The sequence below is a fragment of the Panthera tigris genome, chromosome A3, assembly GCF_018350195.1.
Source record: "Panthera tigris isolate Pti1 chromosome A3, P.tigris_Pti1_mat1.1, whole genome shotgun sequence".
NCBI lineage: Eukaryota > Metazoa > Chordata > Mammalia > Carnivora > Felidae > Panthera > Panthera tigris.
This window is the reverse complement of record NC_056662.1, coordinates 61,917,951-61,933,374: the sequence shown is the minus strand read 5'-3', so window position 1 is coordinate 61,933,374 and position 15,424 is coordinate 61,917,951. Positions and strand designations below refer to the sequence as shown.

Here is a 15,424-nt window from a genome sequence, read left to right as displayed (position 1 = left end):
CTCGACTCATTCTAGAAGGTGGTGTGATTGAAGCTCTGTGTCGGGGAAGAGGCAAGATATGGAACTCCACGGGAAGGGAGAGGGGCAGGAGCGAGGCAGGCTGGCACATGCGCAGGGTATTTATAGCAGAGCGAGTGTGGTTTGGTCTGGTTTGGTTTGGCAGACAATTACTAAACACAGTTGTGGAACAGGTTCTTAAGGAAGCTTGGGCCTTCCCCAAGTAGGAACACCCGCCAGCCTGCAACAGCAAAGGTAAGGGTCCCTGTACTTCCTGGGGCCAGAAGATTGTCACCAGGATGGTGGGGGCAGGCTTCCATGTAACATCCCATCCAGGGCTCTAAAAACCCTGTTATATGTTCTCAAAGAATTGTCAAGAAAAAGTTTGAATGTAATATAATATGTAGAACAAGTTTATAATATATAACACTTTTACAACCCAGACCTCATCACTGTGCACCCAACAATAGCCATTTATGTATTGTTAGGTCTCTGCTCCTAGAGAGCAGGGACAATGCACATGCAAATTAGCACCCCCCAACCCAGATCAGCACACAAAGGGGGCACCCACAGAACAAAACTGGCCACTGTGGAAATTACATGTAAAATTGTGCCTTGCTGGCCATGGGTTGATATTAGGTAATGCGTCAAAATTGAGGCTTAGAGGTAGACCAGAGAGACTCGGACATGTCCTGGAAGAGGAGGGGCATTGAGGGCTCTGAGTCACCACAGGGCAGGAACAGATGTCAGCTAAACCAGCAAGACTCATCTGTGTCTGCTTCTTCTCCCTGTGCCTCCCCCCTCCCCGCCTAGGCTGGGAGCAGGGTCATTTATCCAAACATTCACCATTTGTCATTCACGGTGTGATACTCATATCCACAGGTACTTGTGTGTGGTTTGTTCTATAATCCCTCAGACTCTGTTTCACCATGTGGGTTAGAGCCTGAGTTTGGGAATTTTTTTTAACCCCCCCCCCCACAAATGCACATAATTTTATATAATAATCAGAGGAAATCTTTCCTCTTTTTTTTTTCCCTAAATGTTCATCTATTTTTGAGACAGAGTGTGTGCCCAAGTGCACGGATGGGGAAGGGGCAGAAAGCTAGGGGGGGAGAGAGAGAATCCCAAGCAGGCTCCACACTCAGCATAGAGTCTGATGTAGGCCTTGAACCCATGAACTGTAAGATCATGACCTGAGCCAAAGCTTAACCAACTGAGCCACCCAGGTACCTCACCTTTTTCTAACTTATAAATGCTCATGGAACGGAGGATGCCACAAACAGTAATGAAATGGATAGTTTTGTACAATGAATGGCCCATTACATTGTATTACCTTTACAGAATAGGAACTACTTTATGATTAATTTTTTCTTCCCTTCCTATCTCCTCAGAATAGGAAATACTTCAATATTTCCTAACATGAATAAATGTTCAAAAGAACGGATCTCTCTTTTTTTTGGGTAATGTTTGTTGTCTGTTTGTTTTAAACATTTTAACTGAGGTGTAACTGATATGGAAAAACCTGCACATATTGAATGTATCCAAATTGACAGGTTTGAAGTGAGTTCCCCAGCTGCTGAACAAATGAGAAAGGACAGTGAGGAAAGGACAGTACTCACCTCCCACTGTGCTGACAGGGTTCACGCAGGCCCAGAGCAGGGCTACAGGCTCCCAGGCTGTGAAACACCTCCGTGACCTCTTGCAGGGAGGGGCACCACCAGTGCTTGTCTCCATCTGTCAGGCCAAGGGAGAGCAGAGGGTTAGTTACGGAGGGCAGAGGAGGACAGGCACATGACTCCCATGGGAGGGCTGGGCATGACAGCCCCTGGCCCAAGGGGACCATGTTTGCATTCTCTGGCACCACAGGTGTTTTCTGGAGGAATCAAGCAACCAGCAGTTTTGAGACATCCGAGGGAGCTTTGGGAACCTGGCTGTTCATGTTCTCCTGTCTTCAAGCTCTAGCCACCTTCAAGCGAACGGGATCCATCAGAGCGCTGAGCTGCCCAGAGTTGAGTCAGATGAAGACACCTAAACCAGAGGCCTCAAAACTGCCAGATGCGGAAGACATGAGAGTCTCTGCTGCCCCAGGACCTCTGCCATTAAGGGCTGAGGCCAGCTCTGAACCTCCTGCTGACTCGACACTGCCCTTGCTGCAACATGTGGGTGTTCCCAGGTCCACCATTCCAGCCGAGGGCACTCCCTGCAGCCTGGGAGGTGTCTTCGAAGCCAGCTGGAGCTCAAAGTACCATTCTCTCTCCACTGGTGTAACAAAACATGAATGATAATCTGGCCACACTAATAGAGAGGGAAAAACCTTATGTACCCAGGGGCTCTTCTTCAGTCAGACTACTTAAGGGCATTTTCAGAACCAGGAAGCTAGAAAAATGAAAGACAACATGGAGGATGGTATTTCCCAAAGATGGCTGCAAGATCTCCTTCCCACGCCCTCTTCTGCATGGTGACCTCTCCACACCCCACCAAGAGGTGGAGTTCAGGTCCCCGCACTATCATCCCTCTATGTTATCTTATTTATTATTTTGCTTCTTGTCTGTCTCTCCCTATTTGAATGTAAATGCCCCCCCCCACCCCTGCACCCTGCACATCTAGTGCCTAGAGGAGGGGTTGGTGGGTGGGGAAGCTGAATGGAGAGAATCCTAAACAAACCTGACTGAGTAGTACCTGAATAAGAGGGAACCTGAAGACCAGTCCCAAGATAAACTGCCAGTGTCAAGAACCTTGACAAACGTTGAATTTGACAGCAGGTGATGTGTCAGAATCAGACACTTGGAAACTAGGCTAGAAGCGCATTAGTAGCATATGCTTGACCCTTTGCCATTCTGGGGGTGAGAGTTCCCTCTGAGAGGCCCACCTCAGTGGATCCCCCATGGGCTAGAACCGTGCCAGGTGCCCAAGATAAAAAGGTGGCTGGATGGAGACCTTGACTTCAGGGAGTTCACAGCCTAGGAGGGAGGGGAACCAGGCAGATAAGTAAACACAAGGGAATGTGCTCAAAACCAACCGAAGCAGATGGAAGGTGCAGAGCCTGCTCAGAGGGGGAGTTGACTGGAGGTGGGGGGAGTGGGGAAGGTGAGGAATAAGGCACAGGTAATGGGAGAGGAAACATGCACCCAGCAAAGGGACAGAAATGACAAAGGCAGAGAGACACATGAAATAGCATGGCATGTCCAGTGACTCAAGGCAAGAAACAGAGCATCCTAAACTCCTTATGAAGCTCTGGCAAGAGTCTGGTATGGCTGCAGAGCCAGAAGCTGGGGGAATGGCCGGCAGAGGGTCTCTGAATCCCGTCCAAGGACATCTCTTCTGCTGGCATCGGGTGTCTCTCTCTCTGGAAATGTATATGGGTCAGGGCTCACCCAACAAGTAATTAGACTCTTAGAGGAGGAAAAACTTTCTTGTTTGTTTTTTTTCCTCTCGGGCAACTTAACAAGTAAGAGTAATGATACCCCTTGCCCGCTGCACAAACGAGCTGGGAAGAATGAAGTCTGCAAAACACAATGAGATTCCACTAGAGAGAGAGAGCTGTTTACTAGGGCCCTTGGGGGACTGTGCACGTACACACACGCATGTGTGGGCAGGCCAATGAACTTTCCAGGCATGTGCAAAGAGAATCAGCCTCCTTGAGGCCCTGGAGGCCCAGCTGGGCGGGAACAGCCCGCCAGCAGTGTAGCACCCCAAAGGGTGCTGTGCACGGCCACCCTCTCACCCCTCTTTAGCCGGTGCAGGTGTATCAGCTGCTTTAAGACTCCTTGGGAACAGCAGTGCAGGTGCCGCCAGCTTCGAACCTGAAGCCGGCTACTGTCCCCCTTCCCTACCCCACCCAGTAATTACTCCACACCACAGCTTGACCCAGGCTGATGTGTCAGGAGCGGTTTTAGAGCAAGGGGCCTGGATGCCTCGGGATAAACCAATCAACAGCCCTGGAAATTGGTTAAGCGACGACAGGCGCCCAAGAGCCCATAATTAACACTGCTTATAAGTAGGCCATGCGCTCAGCTTTTCCTGAGCACTGTTTGTCCCGAGTGGGGGTTTTCCGGAGAGCTGACACAGAAGAAAACTCAGACACAAGGCTCCAGCTCCCTAACTCAGTTTCTCCACACCCACACCACAGTCGTTTGAGGTGACTCCCCCAGGGAGCATTGGGGCCCTGTGCCTTTTTAAATGCCATGGCTAACAGCCCTGAGCATCTGGGCTCTGTTTAGAGACTGTGAGTCTGAAAGCATCCCTTTAGGTGGTTCTCCTGGGATGGAACTGATGCTTCGGGGGAAGGCAGGGGAAGAGAAGCACTGGGCCTAAAATAAAAGTGACTTTTCCATCTGTGCCTCAGAAGAAGTGTTGCTTCACGTAACACCACCTCCTCTGTTCTCCTGGCACCAGTTACAGGGAATGGGAAAACCACATACATCCCAAGAAGCTCCTCGGCTCGACGTGCTGGCCCCAGCAGCTCCCCTCCCTAGGCTTCTGTCACAGCTTCTCACCCACCAGCTCCCATCTTGGGCCTTAATGGTCTGATACAGGGCACAGGGTCCAGGGGGATCTGGTCTTTCTCTCCCTCTCTGCGTCCTCCAAATTGAATTGCTAATGAATATTCTGGGGTGGCTACCTTGAGAGGGCCAACCATGTGCCTGGGTCCTGATTCCCTGACACCATCTTAGAGACCCTACGATTCTCCAGGAACCTCAATGGGGGGTGCTGGTTCCTAATGGAAAGTAGGATACTGACCCATCAGACTGAGCCCAGATCCCAACTGGAGTGTGAGACTCACAGCATTTAGGGGAGGCTTACAATCTATTAAAAAACAATCCAGGGGCGCCTGGGGGGCTCAGTTGATTAAGCATCTGCTCTTGGTTTTGGCTCAGGTCAGAATCTCAAGGTTTGTCAATTTGAGCCCCCTCGGGCTCTGCGCTGATGGCTCAGAGCCTGCTTGGGATTCTGTCTCTCCCTCTTTGCCCCTCCCTCCCTCCCTCCCTCCCTCTGTCAAAAATAAATAAATAAACTTAAAAAAACTTAAACCCCTTCCCCCCGCCCCGCTCAATCCAACCAAGTAAATTTAAGGATCGAATTGGCTTTATGAACCAGTGATTCATGAACCAGGCAGCACCCCACCTCTCAGGCAGAGGGGTTTTCCAAGGAGTTGTACAAAATGGCAGGTTTTATAGGAAGGAGGGTGGGGCAAGAAAGTTTTTAGCAAAAGAAAAGAAAGGATTATTCCAAGCAAGGTCACCTTCCTTCAGTGGGAAAGGGCAGGCGGTCTTATAATACAGACAGATTACCTCAGAAGTGCCTATCACACAATTCCTGATTGACAGACTGACACTTAAGGGAGGCTGAAACTGCCATTAGGTTAGTATTAAGCTCTGGTTTGGTGACTTGGCCTAAGTGACACCACTTTGGGCTTGTAGGTATCCTTTTCAACACACCTTACCATTTCTAATCCTCCCAATTACTTAACTTCCCTTTGCACTTTTTCTTTAATGTTTGTTTATTTATTTAGTGAGAGAGCTTGAGCAGGAGAGGGACAGAGAGAGAGAGAGAGAGAGAGAGAGAGAGAAAGAAAGAATCCCAAGCAGGCTTCACTCTCAGCACAGAGCCTGATGCAGGGCTCGATCTCACAACTGAGAGATCATGATCTGAGCCAAGTCAAATGCTTAACTGACTGAGCCATCTAGGTGCCTCCCTGCACTTTTGTATTTAAATTCACACTTGTAAAATATCACCCGCTTTAGTCAATTGGCCTTAGCCTGTCATTTAAACTTTTTATGCACTCAATAAATGGTAACTGAACACCAGGTGTTGTTCTAAATGCTGGGGGCCCAGCAGTGAACAAAAGAGACAATGTCCTAGTCTCATGGAGCTGATGGTTTAGCAGGGAAACAGACAAGACACATTAAATAAATACACAGAATGATGCAGGGTGGCATAAATGGCAGGGAAGGAATGCGGTTGGGTACTGCAGGGGGGCAGCTACAGACAGAAGGAGGATCCTGGGGCGGCCGCACCCTGAAGCCAGGTGCCATTCCTTGCTTAGGCCCAGCCTGGAGCCCAGGGTGCTGGAGGGGTGAGGGGAAGGGCACAGAGAGAGGGAGGGGGGACTCACCTGAGACAGGGACACTGAAGGGACTCCAAGGAGAACCGCTTTTTCTCCTTTTCCTGAGTCTGTTCTTGCTAGGACCTGCAGCCCCACCTTGCACATACCTTATAGTACAAAGAATGGATGTCCTAACTGTAAAGGTCAAGGAGTTAATGATTTCTTTGCAGTTTTCCAGCACAGTAGATAACATCTAAGGAGTGGCCAGGTGGGTCATCACGTATGTATTCCAGACAGCTGCCGTTAGACATTGTGATGCCAAGACCCCCTGGCTCCAGAGCATAAGTGACTTATGGAGAACACCTGGACCTTTGTCCTTGTTCTGACTGGTTCCTGGGTAGCTGAGAGGACATGCTCACCATCCTCAATAAACCCTCAGAGCCCGAGCAAAGGAGAGACTCACTCTCCTTTCCTGAGTCTTCCAGACACTTCACCTACTATACTCTATCCCTTATGCTGCTCAGTAAACTCTGCTCTCACTTCTTCCCGTTCACTTTGATTTCTATCCTGCGTGAAGCCTGCGGGACCCCGTCTGGGTTCTCGGCCCGCCTGCCCATATCACACCCACCCTGAAGACTGTGGCAAAGAAGAAGGGCAAAGGGAAGCAACTGGTCTTAGGAGGATGGAGTGATGTTATTATCAAAGGGATCCACGTATGTGGTAAAAACACAATATTGCATCAAGTCTATATCTTAAAAACATGCACATCTCATGGCCCCAACAGCAGTGTGAGCACAGGATGGAGCCCAGCATTCTCCTGACCCTGACGCTGCCTCTCACCACGGACAACTGTGTGCCTGGGACCCAGAGAAGCTCTGATCCACCTTCTCTTCTTGCCTCTCATGCCCGCTGGCTCCTTCTCCAGACTGCTCTGTCTACCCACATCCTTTTCAGTCTTCTTTTTATCCCTTCTTTTTTATCCCTTCTGTGCCATGCAACCCACCTCACTGACCTTCATTTTCCCTTTTCTACCTGCTCCTCCTGAGCTGAGGCCCTCCCTCTAGTGCCCTCACAACCTTCTGCTTGCCTTGCTGTAACCCAGCCTGCATATACCCATCCCCCACACACTCTCTCTCACACACACACACCCCATATACAGCCCTCACACACACGCCCTTACACACTCACATATACACCCCCATATCCATCCACTCACCACCCACCCTCTCACACACACACACACACACAAACCCTATATCCACTCACCACACAACCTCACACACGCATATACACTCCTAATCCACCTGTCACATACACCATCAATGCACACACATCCCTATATCCACCCACCACACACCCTCACACACATATATACCCCTCTATACCCACCCAGTGCACACACACACCTACACACCCTCACATACACACACACCCTTAAACCCACCCACCAGACACACACTCATCCTCACATACACACATATATGTCCTTATATCCACCCACTACACACACACACTCACACATACTTATATACTCTTATAACCGCCAAACCCCATATACCCCTATACCCACCCCCATTACACACTCACATACACATATACACCCCTATACCCACCCACCATACACACGACCCTATATCCACCCCATTCCACATCCATACACATCCCTATATCCACTTATCCCCCCCCCATGTATTCATCCACCACACACACACCCATACACATATATACACTCACATACCCATCCACCTACCACATACACACATACACACACACCATATACTATGGACACATGCCACCCATCTACTTATATACCACACCCTACTCATTGCACACACACTACATCCATCTATAGACACACTTCTACACCACACCTATACCATATCCACACTCACTTCACACACATGACCATCTGTACACACAAGACACAGTCACCACTCATATAACACACATATACTCACAGACCATACCATGAGACTCACACATCACACACACATACCACACCCATACTCACCATACACACACACACACACACACACACACACACACACAGCACCCATCCATACACCCCCCCACATAGCTTCCCTTCCCCTCCCCCCCCAACAGGTCTCGGTCTCTAGACCTTTTATTCATGTGAGTAAGGGTGTGTACAGGATAGGTGATGCCGTCCCCAGGCCACCTCTCCTCTCTCCTGCCCTCTGTAACTCACACCACTGCCTGGTGTCACCTAACACCATTGAGCATTCCTGGCCCCCAGTGTGTAGGACAGACTTGTATTGTGCCAAACCACTGAACCACTCATAGCTGCTAGAACTAGGTTCTGCTGCAAATAACAAAAAGACTGAAAACAAAACAAAAAACTACCTGGGCTTAAATAAGCTAGAATTTTTTTCTCTCTGATGAAAAAGTGTGGAAGTGTGTGGGCCACACTGGTACAGGGACCTGACTGATTGGGAGGATCTTGGGTGCCTGTTTTCTGCTCTGCTGTTCTCGGCATGTGCTTCTCCTTCTTAAGATCACCTCATGGTCCAGGATGGCTGCCAGGGGCCCAGCTGTCACATCTCAACTCCAGGCAACCACTTCCTTGCTTTGCTACCTCAGTATGCACTCTTGGGTTATTTTTTTTTAAATTTTTTTTTCAACGTTTTTTATTTATTTTTGGGACAGAGAGAGACAGAGCATGAACGGGGGAGGGGCAGAGAGAGAGGGAGACACAGAATCGGAAACAGGCTCCAGGCTCCAGGCTCCGAGCCATCAGCCCAGAGCCTGACGCGGGGCTCGAACTCACGGACCGCGAGATCGTGACCTGGCTGAAGTCGGACGCTTAACCGACTGCGCCACCCAGGCGCCCCACTCTTGGGTTATTTTTAATGATGTAAGGTCCCCTCAGCATGACTCAGGAAGGTGGTATCAAACCACCCTGTCACATTTAAAAAGCAAGAATTTGAGGGGCGCCTGGGTGGCTCGGTCAGTTAAGCGTCCGACTTCGGCTCAGGTCATGATCTCATGGTCCGTGAGTTCGAGCCCCATGTCAGGCTCTGTGCTGACAGCTCAGAGCCTGGAGCCTGTTTCAGATTCTGTGTCTCCCTCTCTCTCTGCCCCTCTCCTATTCATGCTCTGTCTCTCTCTGTCTCAAAAATAAATAAACGTTAAAAAAATTAAAAAAAAAAAAAAAAAAAGCAAAAATTTGAGACTGATTTAGACTCAACCAAAAGCTTTCCAGTAACATCCCTGAATGCATGGCTTACCAGGTTTTCTCTCACTTTGGATTTCTGAACCTCAGATTTCTGGAATATTCCTGATCTTTAGATTAAAATGAAACAGAAGATAACCAAATGCTGACGAGGATGTGGAGCAACAGGAACTCTCATTCATTGCTGGTGAGAATGCAAAATGCTACAGCCATTTGGAAGACAGCCTGGTAGTTTCTTTCAAAACTAAACATACTCTTATCATACAATCCAGCAATTTTGTAATTTGTAAATACAAATCCTTGGTATTAACCCAACTGAACTGAAAATGTACAGCCACACAAAAAGCTGCACGTGAACGTTTATAGCAGCTTTTCTCATAATTGCCAAAAACTAGAAGCTACGAAATGTCCTTCAGGAGGTGAACAGGTAAACAAACTGTGGTACATCTACACAATGGAATACTTCTAAGTGATACGAAGAAATAAGCTATCATGCCATGAAAAGGCACCTCCAATACATATTGCTAAGTGAAAGGAGCCAATCTGAAAAGGTTACACACTGCATGATTCCAATTATATGACATTCTGGAAAAGGCAAACTCTAGAGACCACAGAGATCGGGGGTTACTAGGAGCTTGGAGGGAGAGGGGGAGGAACGAACAGGTGGAGCACAGAGAGTGTTCAGAGTGGTGAAACTGCTGCGTATGATACAGTAATGATGGACACGTGCCATACATTCACCAAAATGCACAGGATGTACAACACAAAGAGTGAACCCTAATTTAAACAATGGCCTTCAGTTAATGATAATGTATCAATAATGGCTCATCAATCCTAACAAATATAGCATACAAACACAAGATGTCAGTAGTAGAAAAAACTATGTGTGTATTAGGTTGGGAAAGTGGCGGGGGGGGGGGGCGGGGAAGTATGTGGGCACTGCTTTCCAATCAAATATTCCATAAGCCTAACACTGTCCTAAAACAACAACAACAACAACAACAACAACAACAACAACAACAACAACAACAGAAATGAAGAACTTCTTAAAAGAAGAAAAGAAACAGAGGGAAAGGGCTCCACACACAGCACCGTGGGCAGCACATCCCTACAGTCTAAGGGATGGTGGTGTTTGTTGTATTCCAGATCAAGGACCCTGCTGAGAACCGAATGCAGTAGTTCTCAGACTCATCTGCACATTCTGGAATCACTTTAGGGAATAGCTTCACAAGTTACTGCCACCTGTGTCCCACCTCTCGTGACTGTGGTTTAATTAGGCTGGCTTGGGCTCTGGAATTTAAGAAAAAAATCCCAAGTGACTCTACAATGCAGCCACCTTGGGAAACCAGCGAGCTAATGAAAGCCATGGCCTTCGCACCAGAACTGCACTCGGGGTCTCACCCTCACATGCTCTGGCAGATGCTGAGGGTGGGGTGGGTGTGGGGAGGAACCCACAGAGGGAAGTCCCCGCTCCATGTACACCCACAGCTCCCAGGCTTGCCTCCAAGGCGAAGGAGCCCAGGGGTCCTCAGCCCTGGCTGTTTACTGGAGTCATATGGGGAGGTTTTAAAATGTCCCTGCCCGGGCTGCACCCCATAACAACCTTAAAGGGCAGAACCCTGGCCTTGGCATGTTTTAAAGCTCAGACATAGTCCTGGGGGAGCTTTTTGATCAGGGTCTGAAAGACAAACATTAAGAAGTGTTCACCATATTATTGTATGAGGTGTGTGCACTTGGCCAAAGTCCTCATAACCTGGCACTTTCTCAGCCTGGCTGCACATTAGAATCAGGGAGCTCTAAAAGTCTGTGCCAGGCACTGTCACGTGTTCCAGGAGCAGACCCAGCTGGGCCTCAGCAGAAGCCATGGAGAGGCAGCACACAACTCCTGATGTACAGGTGGTCAGACAGGCAGGTTAGGAGGCAAATGCTCCAGAAGTCAGGGGCACAAGGGAGATGCCGGCTGGGTTGGGGTGATGCGTACATGCCTGTCCCCATGGGGTCCCTGCATTCTGACCTCGGAGGACAGGATAGCACATCTGGAGTTTGGCTTGCACACACAGCTCCACAGCTGACCGACCGCACAGGATCAGAGGGGCTGGTGGGAAAGATGCTGATGTCCGCTGCAGGCAAGGCACACATTCCCCAACACTCAGCCACACATTCAACGAATACCACCCGAGTCCTACTGCATGCTGGCTTGTGTAGCTGCCAGGAACTCAAGAGAACTTAAAACAAAGACAAGTGAAGCCATGGTCCCTGCGCTCTAGAGCTCACAACTTAATGGGTGAGATGAGTCAAAGAATCCGCCCATCAACTATGACCAGAGCCACAGAGAGTGGAAAGGGAGTGAGAGGGGGGACACGGCTGGGTAGGGCAGGGCAGACCTTCCCAATGAGGCAACGCCAGAGGGGCTCACTGGTCCAGGGCAGAGATGGAGTTAGGAAAGCAAAAGCTAGGAAGATGCTGAGAAGAGGGAAGACACCATCTAGGGAGGAGAAAGTGGCGCATGCAGAGACCCCAGAGCAGGAGGGGAGATGAGCAGAAAAGGCCAGGGAGGCTGGAGCACAGAAAGCAAGGCAGAGAAGATGATAAAGCGAGCTGGACTGAGGGTCCAGCCAAACACATAGGAGACCATGTGTCACACAGACAGTGTGAAGACTGGGCTTTCCAGCCACCTGATTATCTGAGAAAGGGTGCTGTGGTGATTAAATGAGATAGGCAAAGCCCTGGACTCAGTGCCTGGCACAAGATGTCTAGAAATGTGAACTATTATTTTCAAGGAAACAACTTTTATTATCACAATAGACAATAGTATGTTTTTAAAAGGAGGATCAATTATGAAGTTGAATTACTGTTATTGTCAGGTTCCAACCGGAGACTTTGAAGGGGCCATGCCGAGCAAATGACAGCTCTGAGAGGGCTGGGGGATGGGATCTCCAGGGTGGTCCTCACGGTGTTTGCCTGCTTATTTGGGTCTGTATAGTGTTCTCACAGTACCAGTGTGGGGATGAAGAATACAGCTGGATCCCAGCCTGTCTCCTTGGCCTGGGGTAGAGGCACCTGCCCCGTGAAGGTTACCCCCACATGAACAGAGGGCCGGGCCCTGGGCCCAGCACAGACATACTCCTTGCATGTGATGGTGACTGCCATACCACAACAGGAGATGGAATCCACTGGCAAGGCTGCATGGAGCTCCAATGGGCAGGTGTCCACAGGCAGAGCCTCCATCTGGAGAGGCTCCCGGAAGCTCTGAGGGGGTTGCCTCCTACCACCCCAGCAGGAGGCTGTCCTGACCACCATGAGAGGCAGATCAGGTGAAGTGGGGACAACTCCTAATAAGACAGTGAAGAGTAGAAAGGGTCAATTGAATCTACAGACTAAGGGGTTGTTGACCGCTTAGAAATCATCTGAGAAAACAAAAACAAAAACCAATCATCTGAGAATAGAGTGAGACAGAAATGGCCAAAACAGAACTAGAGAAATTAAGATGAGAACTTGTGCTCCTTAGCTCCTTTGGTTTATCTAACAACCTCTGGGTCATAAAGAAATACATTTTCATTTTGATAACAGCTATCATATTGTGAGTAGAATCCACTATATACCAGGTGCCTCACCTAAGTTATTACCACCAACTCTGAAAACAATCCTGAGTGCTCAGTGCTGGCCACTTGGGTGAGGACTCTGTCAGTCTGATGGCCAAGCTCCATCTGCGTCCTGATACTGCTCCATGCTGCTGCAGGGTTCTTCCCAAGGGAGTGGCTGTCAGACATCCTGTCTCCACTCCATCCACCCCATCTTATGCTCTGTCACCCATTATGCATCCCCATGTTCCCACGATATGTCAAATTTCCCAGCAAGGCGTCAGCCTACAGCTCTAATCAAAGAATGCTTTTGTTGCCCTCCAAAACTTTTTTCATGGTGCATGTCTATCATTAAAGTTTTTTAAATTTATACCTCCAACAAACATACATTTATAAGCTCTACAAATGTACCATTATGCTAATATGCCATATACATGATATATTAAAAAGAGAAGTTAAAAAACATGAGCTACGGGGCACCCGGCTAGCTCAGTCAGTAAAGCATGTGACACTTGATCTTGGGGTTGTGACTTTGAGTCCCATGTTGGGGGTAGAGATTACTTAAAAATAAACTCTTAAAAAAAAAGGTTGAGCTACTTAAAATTTTTTTCTAAATAATTTGTAATGTTTAATTTTTTAATTTTTGAGAGACAAAGTGCAAGTGGGGGAGGGGCAGAGAGAGAATGTGTGTGTGTGGGCGGGGGGGGGGGGGGGGGGGAGACACAGAATCTGAAGCAGGCTCCAGGTTCCAAGCTATCAGCACAGAGCCCGACCTGGGGTTTGAACTCACAAACTGTGAGATCATGACCTGAGCTTAAGTTGGACGCTTAACCGACTGAGCCACCCAGGTGCCCCAAGTTTGAGCTACTTTTGACACACCAGTAAAAAAAAATGAACTACTATGATTTAAATTTCCACCTTAAAAAACTGGAGGAAAATAGAACAGATCAAACCCCAAACAAGCAGAATTTTAAAGGAAATAAAGGTAAGCAGAAATCAATGAAACAGAAAACAGAGAAACTCTAAGGAAAATCAATGAAACCAAAAGCTGTTTCTTTGAGATCAATAAAGGTGATAAACCTGTAACCCAAATGTTTGGGAAGAAGAAAGAAACAAATTACCAATATCAGAATGACAAAGAGGCCATCATCACTGATCCAACAGACTTCAAAAGGATAATAGGAGAATATTATGAACAAATTTATGCCATTAATTTGACAACTTAGGTGAAATAGATGCAAAACAACAGAGCTCACTCAAGAAGAAACAGGTAATGTAAATAGCCACATATCTACTTTTAACAATTGGATTTGTAATTAAAAATCTTCCCATAAAGTAAACTCAAGGTCCAGATGGTTCCACTGGCTAATTTTACCAAACATTTAAGGAAGAAATAATACCAGTTCTATACAAACTTTTCCAGAATACTGAAGAAGAGCAAATACCTCTTAACACATTCTATGAAGTCAGTATTACTCTGACACCAAAACCAGAAAGAGAAACCTACAGACTATTATCTTTAGCGAACATAAATGTTAAGAGTCTCAACAAAACTTTACCAGATTGAATCCAATAAAATATACGAAATTAATACATCATAACCAAATAGGATTATTCCAGAACGCAAGGATGCAAAAATAAACATTCAAAAATCAGTCAATGTAATTCACCATGTTAAGGGACTGAAGAAGAGAGGCACCTGGGTGGCTCAGTCGGTTAAACATCTGACTTCAGCTCAGGTCACAATCTCCTGGTTCATGAGTTGGAGCCTCACATCAGGCTCTGTGCTAACAGCTCAGAGCCTGGAGCCTGCTTCAGATTCTGTGTCTTCCTCTCTCTCTGCCCCTCTCCCACTCACACTCTGTCTCTCTGTCTCTCTCTCAAAAATAAACATTTAAAAAAATTTTTAAAAATTCTCAGCAAAGTAGGGGTTTATCAAGTCTGTAGGATAAAGATCAACATGCAAAAATCGATTATAGAGTAGTACAAAATGAACAATTTGAAAATGAAATTAAGAAAACAATTCATTTTGGGGTGCCTGGGTGGCTCAGTCGGTTAAGCGTCCTACTTTGGTTCAGGTCATAATCTCACGGTTTGTGAGTTCGAGCCCTGCATCAGGCTCTGTGCTGACAGCTCAGAGCCTGGAGCCTGCTTCAGATTCTGTGTCTCCCTCTCTTTCTCTGCCCCTCCCCTGTTCGCACTCTGTCTCTCTCAAGAAAATAAACATTAAAAAAAAAAAAGGAAAGAAAACAATTCATTTTATAACAGTATCAAAAATAATAAAATACTCAGGAATAAATTTAGCAAAAGAATTGCAAAACTTGTACATCAAAATGTAGAAAGAAACTAGGGCACCTGGGTGGCTCAGTGGGTTAAGGGTCCAACTTTGGCTCAGGTCATGATCTCACAGTTCGTGAGTTCAAACCCCACGTCTGGCTCTGTGCTGACAGCTCAGAGCCTGGAGCCTGCTTTGGATTCTGTGTCTCCCTCTCTCTCTGCCCCTCCCCTGCTCGTGCTCTGTTTCTCTCTGTCAAAAATCAATAAACATTAAAAAAAAAAAGAAAGAAACTGAAGATCTAAATAAATGGAGAGACATCCCATGTGCATGGA

The 15,424-nt window shown here is 47.5% G+C and overlaps 1 protein-coding gene across 10 annotated transcripts in view; it reads right to left on the bottom strand.

The window, feature by feature from the left end:
* Positions 1 to 15,424, bottom strand: part of FAM178B (family with sequence similarity 178 member B) — a 114,564-nt gene that overhangs the window by 44,642 nt on the left and 54,498 nt on the right. For all 10 annotated transcript variants that reach the window (XM_042981242.1, XM_042981244.1, XM_042981245.1 and 7 more), the window contains one exon: positions 1,617 to 1,731. In XM_042981242.1, the coding sequence (XP_042837176.1) occupies positions 1,617 to 1,731 (115 nt within the window). The remainder of the gene's footprint in view (positions 1 to 1,616; positions 1,732 to 15,424) is intronic.